Below are 25,124 nucleotides of genomic sequence, written 5' to 3'. Positions count from 1 at the left end.
TTAGATTACTTTTAGGAAAACTGGGACTTTATCTGGTAGCACTGATTTGTGGCTATCTACTTCATCAAAAAATCATACGTTTTTACACTCTATTTGCTATTTTGGACAATATAAGAACTAGGAAACTCATTAATAATGGTTTCGGATAAGAAAATTACTTTGAAAATAGAGGTTCTAAAATAGAGGTCAAATCAATTCTAACTTCCTTATTCTATGTTTAGAAAAAACTTTAAGGGAGTTTTTCATTCCTGTTTTAATTACCAAAGTAAAAGAAAACCCTTCTGAACTACATTCAAAGTTTAAATAAAACCACAGAAATTAAAGTTTCAGAATGCAGATTATGTAAAGTTTTTTTTTTTAGCTTAAATTACAAATCCAAATTGGTTGGGCAAATAACTGTATATAGTGAACAAGAATAATAAGACATTTAAAATCAGCATTGTTGTTTTCTTGCAAGATAAATAAAAATAGCTGATTCTTACTGTTCTGGGGTGTTTTCCTGCTGTTGTCCCGACTCCATGCTACAAATGTTTCTTTATCATCACTATATAAAACAGTGCATTAAGTGTGTTGTTTTTAGAACGTTTTTGCTCACTTTTCTAAAAAAACACAACAAAACAACAACAAAAAAACAACAAAATAAGTTGCTGACCTCATTTGCATAAACTCTACTGCTCCCTATTGGTGACAGCAGATATAACAATGAATGAAAAAAAAAAGACTAAATGATTCAATAAAGACCCAGATCAGCATCTTCTTATGTTGTTTGTTTTGCAGCAAATTGACTTCCAGTTGTGTGACTTCAGAATATGTGGCTCCACTGCCTCCGTCCTGGTTTTGATTCTTTGTATACACAGCCTTTGTGGTAAGCCACTAGAAATGGGATTTCTTTAGACTCCAAACATTTTCCAGACTTTCCCTGTGACAAATGTGGTGAACGGTTGGAAGGCCGACTCCTTCAGTTACACTAAATGTCCACTAGAGGGCGGGTTTCCATAACAAGTAACAACATTTGTTCCCATTAATAAAGGTGAAATTCAAGGGTTTGAAAGTTTCAACACTTAAAGAGCCATTCAGGTTGAATTCTCACTGATAAAAACCTAATAGGAGCCACAAAGTCTTTATTTACCCTTTAAAATAAATAAGACACTAATTAATATTTATGTAATCGTTACTTTTATGATACATGTAAAATATTGTGTGTTTTTTGGAACAAATAAAACATAAATATAAAGAGAAAATAGGCTTATTTCTGAATATAAAACAGTTTTTAACTTTTGACAGAGGTTCACATGACTTCCTTTCAAAATAAAAGACACCTTGTGTCACACAGGATCATCTGAATGCAGCAAATGTAGCACAAGTAGGTAGTGTAATGTCAGCAGTGATTAAAAAAAAAAAGCCACACACACGCACATTTTATTTTACCGCTTGTGGTAAATTGCAGCCACAATTTTGTAAATCTAATGAACCTAAATTAAATCAGAGCTAATTAAGTGACTCTTCCTGTTTTGATTTTTTTTTAACTTCTTCAGTTTGTTCAAAAATAGAAAATCTGCTTTATAATCCTCTGTGCCTTAAGTAAGTGTGATCTCTGATTAATACTCTGTGATACACGGTGGAGAAAAATCTCTCAAAAGATGAACCACTTGATGGATGGTTGGAGGTCAGGACAATGATACTTTATTTTACTTTTTTTTTCAAAAGTAAAACATGATTTCTCTTTAACCAGAGAGCCTAAATGGAGAAGTAAAAGAGGGTCTCAGTTTGCAAACTCCTGGTAAAGAGTTCCTTAAACTTATTTGGATATTAAGACAACCGCAATGAAACCCTTCATTATATGGGGTCAAGTTTTTCACTAAAGTATGAAAGTAATTTGAAAGAGCATGATAAAAATACAAAATATATCATTTGACTGCATCAATTATGTAATTTTTGGCAAAAAAAAATGATTTTCGTAACTAAATAGTAGGGGTGTTAGGAAAAATCGATTTGGTGATCTATCGCGGTATTTAATTTGTCGATACTTGTATCAATTTAAAATGCTGACTAGATGATATTTAATTAATTATTTGTCTTACGTTTGTTTTCCTCCAAAACCCCAACTACTAGTTGGCAGCACCGCACACTTAGAGCAGCTACACCGCACCTGAACAACACGATGTCGCAAGAACCGGCTTGTGTTAAATGTTCAGTCTCATTGGTCCAGTCCGCCTTACGGATTTGTTGTTATGAGACATGCACTATTTGTTTTTTTTTTCAGCTTTCTTCTAAGTCATTTTCTTTAAAAAAATTTCTTTTTAAAAAAGTGAAAAATTGTTCTGGTACAGTCTTTGGATATATCGCAATATGTATCGTATCGCGAGACGTGTATCACGATATGTTTTGCATTGTCCGTGGTCAAAGAATATAAATTGTTGGTTGCTTAAAGCTTACTTTTTATGTAAAGCAATTAAGAATATAATATTCAAAACAGGGAAAGACTAAATGAGAAAATACTTGACCTAAAATCACTGGACAATTTACTAAAAAGTATATTTTTTAATATATATATATACATATATTAAGTATATGCATTCTATATTTTTGTGTTTTTAAGCTGATAAAAGTATCTGGGTTGTTCTTTTGCAAGCAAGTTTCAATAAATTGGCTGAAAATCTGATTTAATACTTTTTTAATGCTCAAATATTGATACAAATATTTTAAAAAACAGCATTTGTAGTTAGTGGTTGATGTGATGGATGAGGAGCTTTGTGACTTTGAGGTTTCCCGCAGAGGTTATGGAGGCAGCTCGCACACCTCGCCTGACACCTCCCTGTGCTCCGCCTGGACACGGCAGACAGAGAGAAAAGCAGAGGCAGAGAGGGGAAGAGAGGCCCGTGACTGGTAGATGTGTGGCCTGTTCAGAGGGGCATTGTTGGAGCTATGAGAGGACAATGCGTTGCCCCCGCCCTGAATACTCGCCATACCAGCTGACCAGCCATAACCAACACTGCAGCCCAGTCACAATTCCTACCGCTCTGGCACAAACGCACTCACTCACAGCCTCAATCATAAGTTCAGTCTTACGGGGCAAAAAGACCGTCTGTATTTCACTGTGGATCAGAGAGAGGAGCCAGGTGGGAGGCCAACGGGGCATGACAAAAGACTTTAAGCCAAGGCATGCATGGGCACACATATTGTCTGACCGTGGACGTGTGTGTGTGAACATTCGTGTTTGTTTTACAGTTAAGTTTAGACGCGCTCATCGTTCTGCTCCTTTAGCTGTAGCATTTCTCCTGTCCTTTACTGCTACAGCGTCCTAAAGAGTTCAAATCCAAGCCTCACACTATTTTATTATTACAAGATGCTCAACATAGAGGAGATTGGAGCTCATTGGATTTCAGCTTCAGAAAAAGAAAGAAACATTACAACCTACTATGAAAAGCTCATGTGCAGTCAGATTTAAACTTTTTACAGTGTTGTTTGACATAAAATACAAACTTTTGACTGTGTAATTTACAAAGTACAGGTTGTATTTTTTTTTAAGATTACCTAAATAGCCTGTGGCATGACAAATCATAATAAAAACTTTAAAATGTTTATGCAAATGTTTGCAGAAAGTATACACAAAATTTTGAAGTGTGCAGTTTTAGGTGTCTCCTAAATATTTTTTGCGTTATATTAAAGCCACATGATGATGACTTATATCAACAGCTAAATGCATCAATACTGTGAGATCATGAGAACCAGTGCTTTCACATGTTGAATGTCAACACTTAGAAGAACACCTTCTTATCATGTTTAAAAGATGTGGTTAGTCAGCTTCATGGGTGAAAAAACACACCTTAAAATGTTATGGAAAAAGCCTCTCTCTGTAAAGGCAATTAATCATTAAAAAATGCACTTCTATTTAAAAACAACAAAACTAAGATAAAACTATTTGCTCCACATGACATTTAAAAAAACGACAAGTTGTTTCCTTAAATTAATCATTTGTGGCCACAAATTTGCATTTTGTGGGCGCAATTTAGTAATTGTGCACACAAAATGAGCATTTGGTGCCACATTTAAGTATTTTGTGTGCACAAATTAACATTGTGTGGCCACCAATTTAATATTTGTGAAAGGAAATTAGCATTCTGTGCCCAAATGAGAATTTACTGGACACAAATTAGTATTTTGTGTGTGCAAATTAGTATTGTGTGGCCACAAATTTAGCATTTTGTGCGTCCACTCGAGTTAGTATTTTATTGTCATCAATTCCTACAATTCATTCGAGGCCAAAAAATACTAATATGTGGGTAAAAAAAGCTAATTTGTACCCACAAAACGGTAAAGTATGCCAACAAATTGCTAATTTGTGCCAAAAAAGCAATTTTAAGTGCACAAAAAGTGAATGTGTGAACACAAAATAGGCCTACTTCCTACAAAATGCAAACTTATTCACTCAGAGTCTAATTTGTGCAAACAAAATGCAACTTTTTGTGCACAACATACTAAGTGGTAATCACAAAATAATAATTTGTGTACACAAAGTACTAAGTTGTGGTCACAAAATACAAACGTGCACACAAAAAGCTAATTTGTGTGCACACAATACTAAGTTCTGGCCAAAAAATATTAACATGCACACCCAAACAAATTATTTGTGGCGTAAAATGCTAATTTATGCACACAAAATACTAATTTTCATCCAATAGATTCTTGTTTATGTCCACAAAATGCTAAATTATGCCAGCGATTTGGAAATTTGGGCCCATGAAATCATGGCATGAACTCATTCATGCAAAAAAGCTATTTTTGAGCACAAAAAGCAAATGTGTGCACACAAAATACTAAATTAGGCCCACAAAATGCAAACTTTATCACTCAAAATCTAATTTGTGCCAACAAAATACATTTATTTGCAAACAAAATACTAATTTGTGCCAACAAAACAATAATTTTTGAGGACAAAAGGCAAATTTCTTCACACAAAATACTAAGTTGTGGCCACATAATACAAAAAAGTGAATTTGTAGCACAAAATGCTAATTTTGGCACACAAAATACTTATTCCTATCCAATAAATTCTAATTTAAGCCCACGACATTCTAAAAATAATAATAATAATGATAATTTGTATCCACGAAATACAAGTTGTGGCCAAAAAAAAAAAGCTAATTCCGTCCACAAAATACTCATTTTTATCCAAAAATGATGAATTTGAGGGAATAATTAGTTTGAATGTCATGTCCAGGGCTCCATAGAATGTCTTTCCTCTCAGATTTGAACATTTATTCTTTAAAGTCTGGGTGGTCGGTTGGGACTAAAAGCAGGAGAACTGACAGACAGTTGCTGCTGGAGAACAGGTGGACATACCTATATAAAGCTGTTATATTGTTATTGGGTGGGTGTGGGGTGTCCGCGTGCGCGTGAGCCCGTCCAAAGTGCGCGAGCCCCCTCCTCCTCATCCTCCTCCCTCTCCTTGATAGCGGCGGCGCGCGGCGCGCCCGCGACAGTCCACTCAGTACTGTAATCATATGATAAGGAGCGGATCCACGCCGCCGAGCACCGACACACCGGACGGGCTGAGCGGGGCACGCGGGGGCAGGGGGGACGGCGGTAGTTCCTGCAACTGCCGAGGAAGTCGAGTCCAAGCGAAGGAGAGCCAAACTGCCCCCCCGTAACGGAACTTTTACAAACTCTGGAGAGAGTAGAGCAGAGGGGCGGGAGGGGGGACCGTTCGGGAGGAAGAACGGGTCGCACTGACCGAAGGACAGTCCAGTAAACCGGAGCGGAGGAGCTGAGTTCACCCGTGAGTCAGAGGCGGTCTGCGGGTCGCGGAGTCCCCAGGGATCCTCGCGCCGCCACTTCTTCTTCTTCTTCTTTGGGACTTTTATTTTCTAAAAAATAAAACAGATTGTTAGCTAGTAGGAGCCTCGAACCCCAAAGCCATGGTCGGAGAAACGGAGGTGAAGGAGAGACCCAAGTCCAACCCGGACTATCTAATGCAGCTGATGAACGACAGGAAGGTGATGAGCTCACTGCCCAACTTCAGCGGCATCTTCACGCATCTGGAGCGGCTGCTGGATGAAGGTAAAGCTTCCCCATCACTCACAATCAGTCCATTTTTTACCCATCATGCTCAGACGGCGCTCAGAAAAGTAGTTCCTGACTTTATTGAAAAGTCATTAAGTGGTGGAATTCCTCCACTGCCTCCACGGAAACGTGACAGCAGCCCCCCCTCCACCTACACTGATTTGATCCCAGTGATAAACTGCCACATTTACTTTGCCCTTTGACTGTTTTCACTCAGCACAAATCTTTAAACATCTCAGATTTGTTGGCCCTCATTAGGATACTCCCTCCACACACACACACATGGTGATGGGAACAAACAGACAGTTGTTAGCCTTTCCCAGTGATCTAATGCGCAGGCTTATGTGAACGCTGCAGCCCATCCCTGAGCAGGAACGAAACCATGTCACACTGTAGCATTTCAAACTCTGGAATCCGACTACCAACTTGTTACTTGATTCCAATCCAAGCAGGCATCTGCAAACGTTTTGTCATTCTGGAAAAAAGTTGCTGCACTGTCACGGCGGGGCTGACCGGCCGACCTCTGCAGCTCAAACAAATAGGTCAACTCAGCCTGTCTTTGGGGGGGGGGGGCTGACAGCTCGCATGTGATCGTCTGACATCCATGAAAGACCTTCCTCATTTGAGTGCAGAAAAACCTCTACTATGTGTAATCTTATGAGAGGTTCAAGATGATGGTTTTCCACTCCTTCCTTTGACCCAGTCTTCTTCTTCTTTCACTTCTCGTTCTCCTTCTGCTACTTTTAACTCCACGGTGACAAAAGCGACGCTTGGCTGTGCAGATTTGTGTTGTAATTGTTAGCTTCGGCCTGTAACAGGTCAGAATAGGTTATTAGAGGATCATCCTTGTCACTGCTGTAGTGGCTCTAATTACAGCTTCCTACTGTAGTTATTATGGTCAGACTCATCACTCCGAGAGGAGGGAGACATGCTTGTCAGCCTGCTTGGTCAGATGATATTCACGCCCCACGGCAGTTATCCTGTGCTAGTGTGACTGCGAACCGTAAGGGGGGGGGGTCTGTTTATGTGTTGCATAAGTGTTTGTCTGCTTGGGTAGTCGGTTATTATTGTGCTGGCGTGTCATCGCGAAGGTATCAGAGGCGAGGTCACGGAGACCAAACCCCACCCGACGAATGCATTGATTTTGTCTGCCAAAATGTCTTTGTGTGCAAAGTTCACCAACTTCTTCAATTATTTGTGGAAGGGGGGGGGGTGACCTGTAGTGGAGATTGGAGGTCCAGATTTCAAAGCGCTCGGTGGTTAAATTCGACATTGTGGTGCAGAATAGTTGCGAGCGTCTCCCTGCACGCCGTCCGTGCGCCTGTCTTTTCAGGCAGATGTCGCTTCCTTTTAATTCTGGTGACGGTGAGTCATCACCCCTGAAGAACGGACAGTCTGACGAAAGAAACGTGAAACCTCTTGTACCCCCCTCCTCCTCCTCTGAGGGTCTCTCACTTTCCTGAACTTAACTTCCCTTTTTTTTCTGTCTCCCAAGAAATCGGCAGGGTGCGCAAAGACATGTACAACGACACGCTGAACGGCGGCATGTTCAACGGGCGCGACATGGAGGAGCTTCCTGAACCCATCGGGCCCGTGGCCCAGCTGCAGGAGAAGCTCTACGTTCCGGTCAAAGAGTTCCCCGATGTGAGTGGACGACAGAAAAGCCCTGCTCACAAACAATTTCTATCTAAAAGCTGATTTCACTCTGAGATCATCTTTGGCCACACCCAGTGATGTCATCTGGCGTTAAAATAAATCAATTTAATGAACCCACGACATTCTAAAACTGCAGAACATAAAGGTACAGACTCATATCAGGTGGGTTCCTTCCAACCGGGAATGTAAATCTGTTTACAGCGTAAATATTTATAAGAGCTCGGATTAAGTTTTTCCACCAAAAATATAAAGACGAGTGAGCTGCACGCCAAGTACAGCTAAGCACACCAATATGAGTTGATCCAGATTGCATGGCTCACATGATTTCCTCCATGCATCAGTTCGCCAATCACCCACCACAATGACGGGCTGTCCGCACTCACATGACAGCACCTAACAGGACACACACAGGAGTGCATTGGAAAACGGTTGAGATCAAGGTTAAATTTAGAGCGCCGTTCCTCTGTCTGGATTTTTCCTCGTCTGCTTGTGAAGCCCGAGCGGAAGATCGCATGAAGGAAAAGTTCGGAGAACAACTTTTTCGGTAGGGGGGGAGTATAATAAAAGAGGACGAGGCTGGACATTGTTACAAGGAGACGCAGGGATAGTGGCCGAGAAACAACGCAGACACAGAGGGGCAGCTGTCTGCTTAATCACTCAGCCACAGTGACAGATAAGGTTAAGAGAACGGCGCTGTCCTGTCATGCCACCAACAACAGCCTGGACTCATACGAAGAGCTATTTTAGTCCGCACATCACATACAACCTCAAAGCCTCCCACAGTCGAACGCAATAAAAAAATAATATATTTACACATATGGAGCTCTGAACTTGTGTTTTATTTCGTAGTTCAACTTCGTTGGGAGGATCCTGGGCCCGCGTGGACTGACGGCCAAACAGCTGGAGGCCGAGACCGGCTGCAAGATCATGGTGCGAGGAAAAGGCTCCATGAGAGACAAGAAGAAGGTAAACACACAGGTCGTCGTTTACTTTTAGGTTCTTAAATTACAATCATCTTTTGAGCTATTTGAAAAATGTTCCCAGATTAATTTTAATTAGGATTTTCTAGTTCATAGTTTCAGTAGTTTGTCAGAAATTCTGGACTTTTGGCACCAAGTAACCCCTGCCCCCCTTCCCATCATCATTACTGAGGGCCAGGGGCGGACTTAGTCATTTGGGGGCCACAGGCGAGCAATAACGCGGGGCTCCCTGCAATGGTTTTATTAATCATTTTCTTTTTGAAGATTTTGAATAACTTTTAGACATCATCATTGTCAAGAATTCAAATATTTTGATATAAATTTAAAAAGTACAGGTTAAATCTTTAAGAATTTTATTTCATATCTAGCTTGTTGTTGATGGAATAGTCCATTGCTACACAGTGACGGGGGAGGACAGTCACTTTCACATGAGCACTCTTACGTAATTTCAGTGATTTGGATTTTTTTGCACACACTAAAATATTAATTATTTAGCACCTTTTTAAGACAATTTTTTGAGGGGCCCCAAAGTGTTGGGGGCACTAGGCAATCGCCTACCTCTGACTAATGGTAAGTCCGCCCCTGCTGAGAGCTCGCTGCCAAAATCCGAATTTTCTCCAATTGTAGGGGCATTTGGAGGGGTACGATTATCTGAAATTTAAGGAGGAAAAGCTCTGAGTCGCAGAAGTTTACATTTACATGTAAGTTTTGTTTTAACATGACTTTTTTAAACTGATGTTTTTATGTATTGGAGACCATTGATGACATCATCGAGTGGGAGTGATGTCCTCATTCGAAGACACTACCGTATCTCTCCGTTTGGAGGGCTAAATGTAAAGTTAGGAAGGAGCCGTAGGGGAAGAATGTGGATTTGTCTTTTGTTTACACGCTCTCCAGCTAGCTTACAGCCCCTCAAACCCTCAAACTACCGTTACACGTGCAACAACAATTGCAAGCAATATTAGAGCATGCTATTGGATAGAACGAAGACAAGCACGGATCTATTTGTCTACAAGTGGATACATGTATTTTTTATGTCACAAAACAGCTTTTTTCGTCTGCTCCTGATTCACAGTAATTTAGATTAAAAAAATACTCAGAAATGCTAATTTGAGCTAACATTTCTATTTATATAAATGTGTCATCCATCATCAGAAAAAATGCCACAAAAACATGTTTAAAAACACAATTTCTATCCGAGTGCGCCTTTAAAATAACACCAGAGAGAAATAAAACGGCTTCCCAGTATCACCTACTAGCTGCTTCCTCCTGTCCTTTAAGCATTTTATTTTTAGTTTTAACAAGTGACCATTGAACGCACAGATAGGTGTTTAGTTCCCTTAAAGAGACCCCGCAATAAAACTACATGAATAAGGTATTTTGTGCTAAAACATATGACTAAGGTGGGCTTTTAATGTCATGGAAACTGGAAATACGACAACAGTCTCAAAACTTTACTCATTAACACTGACACTTCAGTGTGGGAAAAATTGAAATGATGATGAACTAATAAGATTCTATAAAGGAAATTGATCTTAAAACACATTTAATACATATTTCTTTACATATATCACTTAATATTGTTGAGCTACATCAGAAAATGACGATTTACAGCGACTAAATGTAATTTATTCTGGATTTAAGGATATTTTTTATTTAAAAATGTAATTTGCAATAAAAATGTTAAGTCAGAAAAGAGTATTTCAATTAAAGGTTTAAAAAAATAAATATTATATGTATTATAAGGTGTTTTTCCTATTTGTTTTCCTACCCATCTATCCATTTGTTTATTATTCCTCACTTTTTGGTGCACAGTTTCTTTTTCCTGTCCTGGTGTTCAGTCCATCTGTCCTCCCTTCCTCTCCCCTGGTGTCTACTGTTGGACGGAGTCGGCTTAAGCTTTCCAAACGGCAGGTGGAGCAAGTCCAGCATTCCACTCCCCCACCCTGCTCCGTCTCTCTCTCTCTCTCTCTAGAACATTCCCTACCCCGCACGCCCCTCAGAGGGAGCCGCTCAGAGACAGAGAGGAAGGAAAACAGAGACACAGTGGGAGGCAACTGAGGGAAAAGAGAGATGTTGACTTTTAGTGTTCTTCGGAGTGATACAGTTCACTTAAAAAAACATCCTCCCAGCACCGCACAGATGCGCCGTTCAGTTTTACTTCAGCTGCTCGTTCTCATCTGTTATTCATCCTGATCGAAATGAAAGCAAAAAAAAAAAAAAATACAAGATTTACGATCAAAAACTCTCAAAAAATTGATCGAATTATTTAACAAATTAATGTAGATTACCAAATAGTCTAGCCTAAATCCACCACTAATTCTTTCATTTGTAGATATAATGTATGGAGGTTGTTTGCATGGTGGAGTGCACGAGTTCACACCTGGCTTTGGAATGCATCTCCACATCTGTCTTGAGTGATCACTCGTGATCAGATCTCGCCTCATTGCTTTAAAAACAAACAAAAACAACGTTTACTTAGTTTTGGAAAAAGCCTCACTGCTGCCACACCCACGGAGCTCTGGATGGGGAGGGGGTCGGCCATCACCATTCCTACAGCTATCATCTGTACTTTCCCCGACACATCCATCAGAGCTGAACCCAAAATTAAGCTTTAAGCCCTTAACTAGCAGGAAGCAAATCCTTTGTTCTAAATTGGAATTATTTTGCTAAACCAGCCAGCTTATGATCATACCAACAATGTTAACTTTTATCAGGACTTTCATAAAAACTCATTACATTTTTCCAAATCCAGTAATGCGTTAATTTGAAATTTCCCAGGGTTAATATGTGTAATCTTTTCCCAAATGAACCATCTATTTTAATGCTGATATGAATAAAAGCTCTAAGAATTGTTCAGCTTGTTTTTTTGTCAGACTTCAAACAAATAAATTGAGTTACTTTACAGGAATAGAAGGCAAATCGAATCATAACTTTTTTCAGATGTTAAGAAATTTACTCCACTTTTTTCCTTCATGTGCCAAAAACCTCTGCTTACTAGAACGGATTGTTAACGGTGGAATTTGGAACTTCACTGCATGACTGAATGGACTAAAGGAATTTGCCATTTTCAAAATTTATATAAATATATATATATAAAATTGTGAATTTTGGAGGGATACATTCATGCCAAACCTGCGTTTTTAAGTTTTAAATACCCCATTTACCTAAGAGATCTTTAAAGTCCCACTCCGGTCATCTTTTGATCTATTGTCAAAGTGTTTTTAGTGTTTTTAAAAAAAAAAAAATTATTATAATCAGAATTGACTCGCCCAGTAACTGCTGGCCAATGACTGAAGAGATCTTTAGTCACGTGGTTTTGTTTACAAGTTTTGGCCCAGAACAGAAATCTCCAGTAGACCCCAGTCTGAATACAGACCAAACACAAGGTTCAGGACTCAATCCGGATCAAATTAAGCAGATCCGGTGTTCAACAAATAATTCTTCCAGTCTGAATTCACCCTGGATGCATCCGAATGGAGCGGAGTGGGGGGTTTGTGGCCCGCCCACTGTCACATTCAATCTTTTTTTATTGAGGATTTTTTAGTCTGCTCCTGTTTCACATCGATTTAAATAAGGAATGCCATTTTAAGCTAAATTGTCTTTATATATGTACTTGATTGTAAGAAAAATGCTACAAGAACATGTTAAAAACACCTAAACACAATTTTATCAGAGTGGGTTTTTAAAAAATAAAAAATAGTTGCAGAAAAATACTTGTATTTTTTGCTACCCAGAAAATGTAGCTATGTTTCTGTTTATCTGTGATGTTATTTATGAGTAAATGAAGATTCGGTTTTGAAGAAACCAAAGTTAGAATGAAAGAGAGGAATTAAAAGAAGGCTCCATCCCGGGACACAAAGATTCGGAGAGCACAACCTTCAACAAAATGCAACAGCAATCTTGTTTAACGGCTGTGGAACAAGACGGTCGTTTCATGATTTCGATACGCCTCTGAAACGGCGTTAGATAACCTTGAGCTTTGTGCAGGTCTGTTTGTGTGGAGTCTGAAGGCGGTCCAAAATCCCAGCCAAAGCAGAAGAAAAGTGAAATCCTGTCTCCCCCCTTCTCTCTCTCTGCAGTAAAAAGGCATGAGTTTGTGAGGCGCATTCAAACAAACCAAGCGTTTTTTTTCTTCTGTTTTTGTGCTTCAGGAGGAGATGAACCGGGGTAAGCCCAACTGGGAGCACCTCAACGAGGACCTCCACGTCCTGATCACCGTGGAGGACACACACAACCGTGCCAAGATCAAGCTCCAGCGGGCCATCAACGAGGTCAAGAAACTCCTCGTACCCGCTGTGAGTGTCGCCCATGCGAGCGCAGATTGCATTTGCTGCGTTAAAGGCGAATAACTGTGTGTGACTGGATGAGAGTTCACTGTGTTGGTATGCATAGAAGGGGGCAGGGGATTGTCAGCCCCAAGAAGTGTGTGCGCTTTTTTTGTGTGTGTCTCTTTTCCGAGTGTGTGAGAGAGTATGTGTAAAGGGTTAGGGTAATTAGGGAACAAGCATAAAGGGGTTGCCATAGTAACCCCGGGTTGTTTGAAAGGCTGAGGGAATGAATGGAGAGTCTGTTCACTCGTTCTCCCCACTCCATCACTCTTTTCACTCGTTCACAACTCACTTTATTCCCAACTAGCAGCTAGAGTGTTCCTTCTGCTCTTTTTTTTGTTGTTGTTCAAACAAGAGAACGTTTTGATTGCACTCCTCTACATTTCTCACATTCTCCGGCCCACCTATAGGCCCCCCCACCCTGTCTTCTTCACAGGCACGTATGGATTCCGACTTACTCGTGCACACTTAAAGTTTAAAATCGTACACGTCGCGACGACCAATTTCCTTCCGCTTTTTTCTGCATCATCTGCAAAAAAACATAAAGGAGGTGGTGGGGGGTCTGTTGCAGCAATCAGCCGTCACATCCACTTTGGTCACTACACGGCCAATAAAAGCGATAAGACTTATGTCTATAGGCTACTGGAAGCCGAGCACCTGCTAATCTATGTTTGTCTCTTTGTGCGTCGGCATGTGTGGAGAAGTAAAGTCAGTGCGATGTGTGTTAGTTTAACCCGGCTGACCTTTTCCTCCAAATGTAAATCAGTCAAGCTTTTCAGCGAGCCGTAACCGGAGCTGAGAAGCTAACACGTTTGAAACGGAATATGTCTCGACTGGAGGAGTGGCTAAAATCACCGTCCAGTGGGAGTTTTTTTTTTTTTTTTTTTTTAAAGTTCAGACAAAAACATTAAAAAACCTCCACAGATTTTTATTGGTGATTAGTCTCGTCGTGTTGTATAATTTGTTGTGACCTCTGTCTTGTAGGCCGAGGGCGAGGACAACCTGAAGAAAATGCAGCTGATGGAGCTGGCCATTCTCAACGGGACCTACAGAGACGCCAATGTCAAGACGCGTAAGGATGACATCATAGCTCACATGTGGAGGAGGGTTGGTGGGGCCGCGGTACAGGAGTCCACTGTATACAGAAACAATGCCTCTGTTTCTCCTCTTAAATAGACTGTTTGTCCTCTCCTCTTCTTCCCTGTCTATTGTATATTGGGCTGGCGTGTGGGCGCGCGCGCACGTGCATTCACTGAATGTTTGCGTCCTTCACAGCCACCGCCGCCTTCCCTCTGGCGACCCCTCAGGCGCCTCGGATCATCACAGGCCCGACGCCCGTCCTGCCTCCCACTCTGCGCAACCCCGCCCCGGTCACCACGCCCACGATTATGCCCCTGATCCGCCAGATCCAGAGCTCCACCCTCGTCCCGGGAGCCAGTCCACACCCGGCACTGGTGCAGCAGGGCCCCGAATCTGGAATCATCTACACCCCCTACGAGTACCCGTACACACTCACGCCCTCCATACTGGAATACCCGATCGACTCAACTGGAGTATTAGGTAAATACAAGCCAGCAGTTCATCACTCTCATACATGCTCAATGGATGTATTATGAGAACTGGATATTGGTCACCAAAGGTCATAGGTCAACAAAGCAGAAACTCCAAATGTCAACTTGCTAAAGGTCAACTTTTTTAAGTCTACTTGCATCTCGATGCAACAGTTTAAGCTCCGCCCTCGCTGATTTTGGACTCAATCACTGAGTAAACACATGATTTGGCAACTCCAGACCAAACTCTGCAGAATATTGATCGATTCTCAAAAACATCAATAGTCTTTGTGCGGATAAAGTGATCCATGAGTCACACTGTTTTGAGGGTCTGTCCCAAAGAAGCAGCATTAAAAAAAGAGTTTACCAGCATCATCTGCCATCATCTCAAGTTTTTATCTTCTACCACCTTAATAAATATTAGAAAGTTGGAAAACTTTCTGTACCAAATGCAAACTCAGTTTTCACTGTACTCCTCCACTCTATTTGTAATATGTAAATGAATGCAGGATTAGACGCCAAGTCCTTAGAAATGTTTGGAGAAATTATTACACAAAATGAATGCTTCTTCCTTTAAACTCAATAGAGTGTTTGGAGAAAGTCTATCTGAATAAGCAGATCCACTTCTATGAAAATAGTATATTTAGTGTTTTTAACATCTTCTTGTGGCATTTTTTCTGATGATAGAGGACATATATAAAGAAATTTAAGCTTAAAATTACATTTATGATTATTTATTTATTCAAACAATTGTGAATAAAGACTAAACTCAATATTTATGATATAGAAAATACATTGTGTGAACCACAAGTTCCCTGCTCTGAGCTCCTAACAAAGGGGAGGGGAAGTGGGGCGAGCTTGCTCCGAGCCAGCAGCCCCGCCCACAACTCAGAGCCAAATTTGAACTACTGTTGCTCTGCAGAAAATTGAGAGATTTTTAAAAATTTTGCCTTAAAATGACAATATCATAATTGAAACGATCACTGGGAATGCTTTTTACGACAGATCAAAAGATGATCTTGATAAAACTTTTCTTTGTATGTGCTTCTGATGTTTTATCTTTATGTCCTTCAGTTTAGTTTGAATGAAAACATTTGTTCATGTGAGTGTATGAATTACAATTAATACGCAACCAATCTTTCACTAATGTTTATAACATGTAAACCTTCACCTCTAATATATAATTTACACTAAACGGAGTAATGATTTTCTAAATTTCGTTACATTTTCTCCAGAGAAAATTTTGTTTTTATGGTTTTTGTAGCATTTTTTCATGATGGAGGACATTTCTAAAGAAAATTAATCTTAAAATTCAATTTTTGAGTATTTTTAAATTCAAATTGTTGTGAATCAGGAGCAGAAGAAAGAAATACAGTTGAAAAAAAAGAGAATTTGTGAAAGAAATACGCCGAGCATCCATTCTGATGCGTCCAGACAAATAGATCCATGTACGTCTTCGTTTTCCTCATCCCAGCTGATATCTGGTTCAAAACTGTATGTAATGTCAGGTTTTGGGCTTAAGCTAGCGGGGTAGCATACAAACTCAGCAACGGGAGAGGGGAACAGGCGGGGTCCTGCCTACAACAGATGTGAATTTCTGTCTATCTGCGGAAACTGTGTCCTAGAAAACAACAGTTGAGCTTCATGTTTTTTGATTTACTGTAATTTTTAATTGTTAGCACGATCAATGTAATTCCAGTAGATTTTGAAGGAGAGAAGCAGCGCGAGCCGAGAGCAGGGGTGTCATACTCAATTGCACAGGGGGCCAAAATCCAAAACACGCCTAAGGTCGCGGGCCGAAATGAATAAACATTTTTTGAAAACTTTAAAACTGCAACTTTTTAACGTAATTATGATCTAGACGTATAGCATTACCTGTGATAATGATAGTGTGAATGCTGTTTGCTGAATTTGGCCGCTGAAAATACTTGTGTCGATAGCTGAAGATCCTGAAATTAATAGCTAAAAATGCTGAAGTTCATAGCTGAAATCATTGAAGCTAAAAGCTGAAAACGTTGAAGCTGATAGCCAGCTAAAATATTAGCTAAATGCCAAAATATCCTAAAAAAATAAAAATTAAAAAATTTAGGTTAGCCAAAACAGCTAGCATGTAGCTGAAAAATAGCTAAACTTCAAAATAGCCTATAAAACTGAAAAAAAGTTGTTGAAATATTAGCTGAACTCCAAAGCAACCTAAAAAAACAAAAAAGCCTAAATTTGCCAGAACACCTAGCATGTAGCTGAAATATTAGCTAAGCTCCAAAATAGCCTAAACAATTCTTAGTAAATGCCAAATTAGTCCAAAAAGCTAGCAGAATGCCAATTTTGAAAACTTTAAAAATACAACTTTTTAACTTAGTTGTGAATAATAAAAAGGCAGGAATATTATTCCAGAATAAATCAGCTTAAACCTTAAATAACTTTCAATATTTTAGTCTCCATAAAAAATATATTTTGTCAAAATTATACAAGTTAGAAATGAGCGCAACATAACATCAGGCCATTATTAACAATCAAATATAATAACCCGGAGGGCCGGATCCGGCCCCCGGGCCTTGACTTTGACAGGTGTCCTAGAGTTACAGTAGTGTCCTTGTGGCATCCATATCCAGCTCTTGTAATACATCCTGACTGTAAACAGGTGCACGCTGAAGCTCATTGCTGGGCTAACAGTCCCTTCTTCCTGTGTTTTTGCAGGTATGGCTTTTCCCACCAAAGGCTAAGCAATAGCATCTCCTCCTAGCACACACATGGACTGGCTTGCAAAGACACCCCCTTGTGCCTCTGCCCTGTCACCCCCCTCCGAACCACACAAACACAAACACACACAAACACGTTTTTTCCCTCAGAACAAACAGTTTGCTTCCTCCTTAGGGTGACAGATTTCCTCAGCGGTCATTCTGTAGTGGAGTGTCCATTCCTGTTCATTTCCTCTTTGTATTAGCAGACTAGCGTTGTGGTGTGACAGTGACTTTAACGTTTTTTTTTTTTAATAATTCCGCTTCTGCTTGTAATTTTTAACACGTTATAGCAAACCCATAGATATTTTTAGAAGCTGTTTGCGACTTAACATATGATAAAGCCTATTTTGATCACCGAGCTATAGAGTGACTTTGCTTACAGCTGATGTTGATGCTTAGTGAGAAATTAGCGGTTTGAGTTCTTTTGATTTATTTTAGAGAGAGCAGAAGACCACAAAGCAACAATTCTGTCAATTAGAAGCAGGGAGTTTATTTTATGTGTTTCAGAACACGTTCACTGATGTTCATGGGTGGACTGTGATGTCTTTCTGATGAGTAACCTTCTGTGTTCTGTTTTTGGGATTGTTAATGGCTGTTAGCAGGTGCCATGACCACTAAGGTACGACGCCACGACAAGAGAATCCATCCTTACCAAAGGGTAGTGACCACAGACAGAGGTTAGTTAGCTCACCAGCCACCGTGTGTGTATGTATAAGTGTTTGTGTGTTCGTGTGTGTATGTGTGTGTGCATGCAAACCCGACGGACCAATCTCAGCTGTAACGCGGCATTCCTAAACGAGAGATAACTCGATCGAGCAAAAAATGTGAATTGAAATCAGAGAGGGAGAAGCGGGGTAAAGAATGTTTACCCTCTCGGTTTGGATAGATCATGTGACCCAGTCCCTTGTGACTCGTGGAGTCCTCCCTTGTTGATCTCAGTACTACTTCTTACCACATAAACACTGTAGGAAGTTGTACTTACGCTTTCTTTCAAAATAATTCCTTTCTTATGCCCACTTATGTCATGACACAAAAGCAAAACGATGATTGTCTCTTCCTAAAGATGAAAGGATCTTTAGGTTTCACTACTAAAACACAGCGTGTGATAACTACTGAAGTCTGTGTTACAAGCTCTTTTGTATGAATACTGTTGTTTGTGGTCTTATCAGTCGCCCACTGGACTTTATCATTGGGGCTGTTTACATATTTCATTTATTTCCTAGCCAGAGTGGTGCTGTTACCATGTATTTAGCTGCAAAAATAAATTTGTATATAGGGAATGCTTATATAAAGCTTATGGAAAAAGATCGCTTGGAAATAGTTTTTTTTTTGTTTTAGTTTTCAAATTTTTATTTTTTTTTTTTGTTTTTATGATATGCTTTTTATAGATAAAGTGTCTCCATATAAGATTTATTCAAAGTGTGTAGCCACTACTGTTTTAGCCCTCAGAGGTGGCGATGAAGGCAGTGTTTTTGCTCTGTGTATTTAAGATGAGGCGCCCCTCTCGATTCACGGGCCTTGTGACTGTTATATGCAACAGAATGGACTAGTTAGCTGCAATATGTGTGTGTGAGCGTTGTTGTACACGATGGAAAAAAAAGAACACTAAAAGGCAATAAAGATAAGTATGGAAAAAAGTAAAGCGAACCAAAGTGTATATTTTTGTAGTTAGTCTGTCTGCTGTCCTTCAGATCATTTCTTAACCCCTCATCGCTCTTTTACGGTGCCTCTTTGCTAGTTACTCTAATACTTCATAGTAAACGAATCAAACCATAATAAAGTTTAATCACTCCTGCTGCTAAACAAAAGCGATGGAAGACTTGCGGAGGTCTGTGCACTTTTCTATAAAGCAGGGTTCCCAAACTACGCCCGAATCCGGCCCACCTCCACATTTGACCCGGCCCCTCAAACACGATCACAGACGCATAACTTTTTTTTTTTTCTCAATCTGGCCGATCGAGACAGTCTTGCATGGATTCTCAAAAAAAACTAAAATGTTCAGATTATTAACATTGTAAACATTGTTCTTCTTCTCCTGGAGGGCGTTTCAGTTTATCCACTAGGTGGCGATCACACTATAGCATTACACCTTATTCCAGAAAAAGAAGAAAGTATGAAAAAAAATTGTTTTAGACCACAAATAGTTTGAAAACATTTGCTTAAAAAAGTTTGGAAAATTCACGCCTGTGAACTAATAAAGATATTCATTTAGTCAACAATTTATGTTTAGGTCGACCGAGCGTTAGCGTTAGCCGTCCCATGGGAAATTCTATTAAACGTTAGCATCAAGCTAGAATTGATTTATATTTTTATGAATCGCTTAAATCGATTCAAATCGATTTTAACAACCCAGCCTTACAATTTAATGGTTTAATTTTAACGTTTTAGATTACAGAAATGAATTATAAAAAGTGTGACTTTCTGGAAAGCCATAAATGTTTGCGTTTAGACCTTTAAGCCTACAAACCGACTCCTACAGTTATGTGGTCCTCACAAGAAAAAGTTTGGGGACCCCTGCTTTAAAGGTCACTTTCTCACCCACGTGAAACCATCTCCCTCTGTCCATGGTTTCACCGCCTGTCTCTGCTAAACGTAGCACAGCGGCTAGCATGAGTAGTATCACCATAGCAACTGCCTCACGGCACGAGGGGCGTTCCCGCGAAACGCTGCGAACACCTTGAAGGTGTCGCCCCCCGCGCTGCGAGGATGCTTTAGATTTGTTGTCATCCCAACGCCACTAGCTGACACTAATCTCTTTTCTATCTTTTTTTCTTTTTATGTCCCCTTTTATGTGCCCTTTTTTTTTTTTCCTTTCCTCGTCTGTCCGTCTAACTCTAGCTGCCACGGCAACTAACCCATGATCCCCCCTTCTCTTGACCTTCTGACCTTTCCGCCCACTGATGACCCACCCATCTCTGCCCGCTGGCGTGCTCATTGGCCCACTCCCCCAGCTCAGCCAACCAGAGACCAGAACACTGGGAAGGTCCCGCCTGCCTCAGTCAGTGACCGGACGACGGCGCTCATGGGAAAAAAAAATAATCCTCAGGATCCACCGACAAGGCCCAGCTTAAACTTTACCACCAAACGTGCCTTCCTTCTAAACTCCAAAGCTATTTCAAGATTTTTGTTTTTTTTTATTATATCTCGAAATTACAATTTGTAACAAATTTTCGTGGGGCTCCAAAACCACTACCAAGAACTTGTACCTTCCAGCTGCCATGCAATAACAACAACTGTACTGATTCTAGAGGGACTGATCAGCATAAACACTAATTTGTAAAAAAAAAATTATTCATATCCCAATTAATGTTTATTTCTCAGCCTCCATAACAGCAAATATATGTTGAAGCGTTGATGCATTAACCCTTTAACACCTGAGGTGTCGTCTGTGACGCCAAAACACAAAAATCTTTAACGTTCCGTAACTTCGTTGACACCATCATTCCAGTAGATTTTAGAAATCTACTGGAATGATGGTGTTAACGATTGAAAAGTTACAGTAAGTCGAATAATATAAACACTGGAGCTCCGGTGTTAAAGGGTTAGCATGATTTAAGGTACAAAACTGATGTTTGTGCTCATTTTAAAACACTTTTAGTGCCGATAGAGGACAAAAAAGTCAAATTTTTAATAATATTATTATAAATTCTGATTCTGTGGGCGCAGGTATTTACAGTCCTCCGGCAAAACCTGGACTGGTCACAACTTCGCCTTTATCACAATACAGTATTGTAAGAGCTTGAACAACAGTGCCTTTATTTATAGAACAATATTGTTCTAAAATCTGAGCTCTTTTGGATTCGGATGAGGGTATCAGTTTTTAATTTCTCTAAAAAAAAAAAGGAAAAGAAAGCTCACATGAATTGGAAACGATGTTTTTTGTTGTTGGGATTCCTCAAATTTACAGTGTTATACGATTTATTTGAGTGTTTTAGCGATGTTTGCATGTTTTTTTTTTTCTTTTGAGGATTACACAAACCAAGGGATGCCTTCATATAAAGGAAAACATCTGTAACAAGTTTATAATGTATTTTTATATTCTATTTTGTACGCAGAAAGTAACATTAAACCACTTTTTTGGGATGATACGATAGTTTGGTTTAAAAAGTGTCCTAAAAACTGGAATAATAACTTAAATATCAGCATTGCTTGCCTTTTGTGCCTTTTGTATATGATGTTTAACATTAATCTACTCTTCAGTTTCAAGATTAGGCTACTAACTGTTACCATTTCTGTGATTATTAACCGCTTAATGGTATCTGTCTGAATTCTCTAAAGAAAAAAGTGTGAAGATTTGAAAAAAAAGACTTGTTTTCAACTTTTATCTGAGCATAACATTAAAATCTTAGTTGTGAAACTAACAAACTTTGTTGCTTGTTCTCTGTAGCGCCTAATTATGCAAAACGGCTTCCTTTCTGCATACTAATCGGCAAACACTCCTTTAGATCCAGACAGAGGAACCGAGCGAGCCAAAACGCAAAGGGAACACAATGTTTTCTCCCTTTCACTCTTCCTTCTCTTGTCGTCCGTCTTCCTCTGCAATTCAAGCGGACATCACACACACTGGTGTGTGTAACAGGAGAGAAGAAAACACACGGCTCACCATGGTTTCTCGCAGGCATGCACATGTATAACACAAGACGGGAGGGGAGGTGGACTGGGGAATTGAAGGGAAATTGATTGTGCAAGCGCGGAACATCTGCAGAGTAAAATATCGCACACGAACTTGATTGGAAAACTTTTCCCTTTAAACTGCAGATTGAAAGGTTCAAAAGAAGGAGTAAAAAAAAAAGGAAAAATCACATGGGCTCCTCTGTGGTGAATGCAGCAGTGGGTGGCTCATTCGTCCTTTCTCTGCCCTTCCTGCTTTCATTGTGGGGCCGGCAGGGTGGGTGAATTTAAAAGGGGGGGGGTCTGATACTGAACTTCAGGCTTGGAGTTGAGCCTGCTCTGTGGCCACAGACAGTGAAAGGACATAATGTGACCACTGCTGACAATCCGCTGTACAGGAAGAAGCAGCACGGACTGAAACTTGCAAAGGGAGGGGTTATAGAGCAGATGAAAATGGGTGGGGGCAGAGGATGGGTGTGTACTCTTGTCTATGCTTTTCCTGTTTTCCCCCTTTAAGTTGTGTGGATTTTTTTTTTAAGTGAAACTTTCTGAACACACAGCTGGTAATGTATTCTGCTGTCAGCTTTGCCAAAAAGTGAGCGCTCCTGTGTCATAACTGAACGGACATTTTCATTGCAAATTTTTTGTGGCGTTCTCTAAGCTGCAAGGAAACGCTCCTCCAAAAGTTGTATTTCAAGCCCTCCTTTCTCTGCCTTGTCCTCTTCCCATGTAAATAAGGCCCCGAACTCCACACACCCCTCGGAGGCACTTTAAAGACCCAACACTGTCTCCTTGTCTCCTTGGCGACCGGCTTACACTGGGGTCCTGTCGCGGCCTCTCTTGTCTTTTGTGTTTGGGAGTTTAGAGACACAGAAAGAGGGAGCGAAAGAGGAGAGGAAGGAAAAAAGTTGGTTAAAAAGACAACACAACCATGACATCACTGCTATGTTATTCCACAACTGAGAATTCGGGTTCCGGATGATGATGATGATGATGAGGATGATTAGCCAGAGGCACAAAATGGGTGACAGCTCAGTCTGAGAGTGTGAGAGGATGGAGAGAGGGAGGCCCACGGCTGAATGGGGCATTGTGGGAAAGACAGTGGGCACACTGGGCAGTAACACAGAGAACACTAACTCACACATCATGCCAGAGAGTCTGAAAACACCCACACTGGGCGACAATGGCAAACTTCATCGCTTCGCTTGGCCCCCTCTGAATACACACACACAATGAGCGGGCCCGAATAAGATGCTCCGTTATTCGGGAAATCCAGAACACTAAATTCCTTCAGTGCCTCTGTCCCTTTGACTGGCAGCAGATGGCCCTGCCAGGCAGGCTGCGGTCCGCATGAGCGCATTTATGGGGTTCTGCCGGAGAGTTACATCATTGCTTCAGATTCTGGGACACACCTCGATGTGACGTCACAGCAACAAGGCACCTGCTGGAGACCTCAACCCTTGGGTGGAGTTTGGTTTGCATATTCTCTCATTTATTTAAGGTTATAGCTGTAGTGTTCACCTCAGGTAAGCATCATGGGGTCATGTGAAAAAAATACATCCACCGAAAGTGCTTTTAAAGTACAAAAACATGCAAGACACAGAGAAGAAATTCATAAAGAAAAGAAAAACAGGTAGGTATAATGAACTAAATCATAAAAGAAAAATGTATAATTAGAAAGCAGTGACATGGAATGTGCAAATTAGTTTAAGTTAAAGGTAAATTGAATTAAACTGTTTTTAAAAAGCAGATTTTTTATTATTTAAAACATCTTCCACCAAAGGCTCTCATTGTTGATTTTGGTTTTCTGCTGCCACCATGTGGTGAAAGGGAAGAACTACATCTCTTAAGGACAATAGAAGGTTAAAAAAAAAGAAAAAAAAAACATATTGTATAAAAAAAAGAAGACCACACCTAAAGTTCTGAAGAACTGTAGTGAAATTTCCTCTCTGCTATGTTAGATGATGACAAAGGCTTTTAGAGTATGTTGAAAAAAGGATGAATTGGCTCATTAAAGACATAAACAGGAAATTTACATTCCACTGTTTTTTTAGTCTTTGCTTAGTTATTCCTATTTTTTTTCAAGTATAAAAAATAAAAACTACCATTGATTGAATGATAAGCGATATATTAGTGTTTTGTTTCCTTCTTTTTTGTAAATTAGTGTTAATGCTTGTCATACTGAGAGCTCTTTTTATAAATATTATCAATACTAAAGAGGCAACTTAAAAACTTTACTTATTTCGCATTAAAAATATTAGGACCTTCTAGAATAAATTTATTATTGCATTATTGTTTTTAACATTATCTTAGCAAATAGGATTTTTGCACTGTTAAATTAATTTTTACTATCAGACTATGGTGTTTACCGCCACCAAAAGCATTTATACTTCAGGCTGAATTTTAGGATAACGGATCTGTCACACTTTTGTATCAAATCCATTCAGTTTTTACGATTAAAAAAAAAAATAACACCAAACATTTTCCTAAATTCATTCTCATGCACGAACATGCACATTCCACACAAAAAAGTCCCAGCCAGAATTTGAACCAGAGCTTTATCGTGGAGGAGTGAGAGTGCTTACATGGTCAAAAGTGTGTATTTAGATATAGTTTACAAAGCAAAAACTTAATGAAAAAATAATTCAAAATGATAATCAGTATAACAGTATGAATATGTGTCGCTATGGTCTGTCTTTTACTGAGAAATGGTGACAACTAATCTGGTAATTTTTTATCTCTATTTTTTGTCAAGTTTGGTAACGCTGTGTGTTTAACTTACTCCACACCAGTATGTGAGGTAATGCACCTCAACGTTGTGTGCCATTTGCCACAAAACAACACAAGAAGAAAACAAAAGAGACGGCATTATAGACAGCCATAGTTTTGAGAAAAAAAAGGTCATAAATATGATTTTGTTGATCACCGCTAGCTCCATGGAAAAATTGGGTGTCGGTGTTAGACTGGGGGAGTCAGAGCAGACTCTTCAAGGGGTGGTTCTCAATCTGTGACATCAGCACGTGAGAACCTGCTCGTTTTTGTGGGCATGGGAGGGGCTCCAGTTGAGCGCAGGTTTGAAGAGAATTACTCAGAAATGTGAGAATAGATCAAAATACCACATAAGGGATTTGAGAACTCAAGTGATCGTGGAAGCTTATCTGCTGGGGTCTTTTGCCCCTGGTAGGGTCTCCC

The 25,124-nt window shown here is 39.9% G+C and overlaps 1 protein-coding gene across 5 annotated transcripts; it reads left to right on the top strand.

Annotated features, from left to right (window-relative positions):
- Nucleotides 1–5,473: 5,473 nt before the first annotated feature.
- Nucleotides 5,474–20,609, top strand: qki2 (QKI, KH domain containing, RNA binding 2). Of its 5 annotated transcripts, none has more exons than XM_024284514.2 (9): nucleotides 5,474–6,060; nucleotides 7,559–7,707; nucleotides 8,569–8,685; nucleotides 12,854–12,997; nucleotides 14,015–14,102; nucleotides 14,306–14,590; nucleotides 17,254–17,277; nucleotides 17,924–17,998; nucleotides 20,160–20,609. In XM_024284514.2, exons 1-9 carry the CDS (start codon nucleotides 5,919–5,921, stop codon nucleotides 20,180–20,182), a joined length of 1,047 nt encoding a protein of 348 aa, XP_024140282.1. In that variant the 5' UTR covers nucleotides 5,474–5,918; the 3' UTR covers nucleotides 20,183–20,609. The 5 variants fall into 5 exon arrangements, with proteins under 5 accessions (XP_024140282.1, XP_024140281.1, XP_024140284.1 ...); XM_024284513.2 differs by having other exon boundaries at nucleotides 17,921–17,998; XM_024284516.2 differs by lacking the exon at nucleotides 17,254–17,277.
- The last annotated feature ends 4,515 nt before the right edge of the window (nucleotides 20,610–25,124 follow it).

The sequence above is a fragment of the Oryzias melastigma genome, linkage group LG19 (assembly GCF_002922805.2).
Source record: "Oryzias melastigma strain HK-1 linkage group LG19, ASM292280v2, whole genome shotgun sequence".
Lineage (NCBI taxonomy): Eukaryota > Metazoa > Chordata > Actinopteri > Beloniformes > Adrianichthyidae > Oryzias > Oryzias melastigma.
Note: the sequence above shows the minus strand (reverse complement) of the source record. Positions and strands in the feature narration are given on the sequence as shown.

Excerpts from the sequence above, each read along its gene's own strand:
- qki2 (XM_024284513.2), top strand. The coding sequence starts at position 5,919 with ATGGTCGGAGAAACGGAGGTGAAGGAGAGACCCAAGTCCAACCCGGAC. Across the intron at positions 6,061-7,558 it reads GGAGCGGCTGCTGGATGAAG|AAATCGGCAGGGTGCGCAAA; the intron begins GTAAAGCTTCCC and ends CTGTCTCCCAAG. Across the intron at positions 17,999-20,159 it reads GGTAGTGACCACAGACAGAG|CTGCCACGGCAACTAACCCA; the intron begins GTTAGTTAGCTC and ends GTCTAACTCTAG.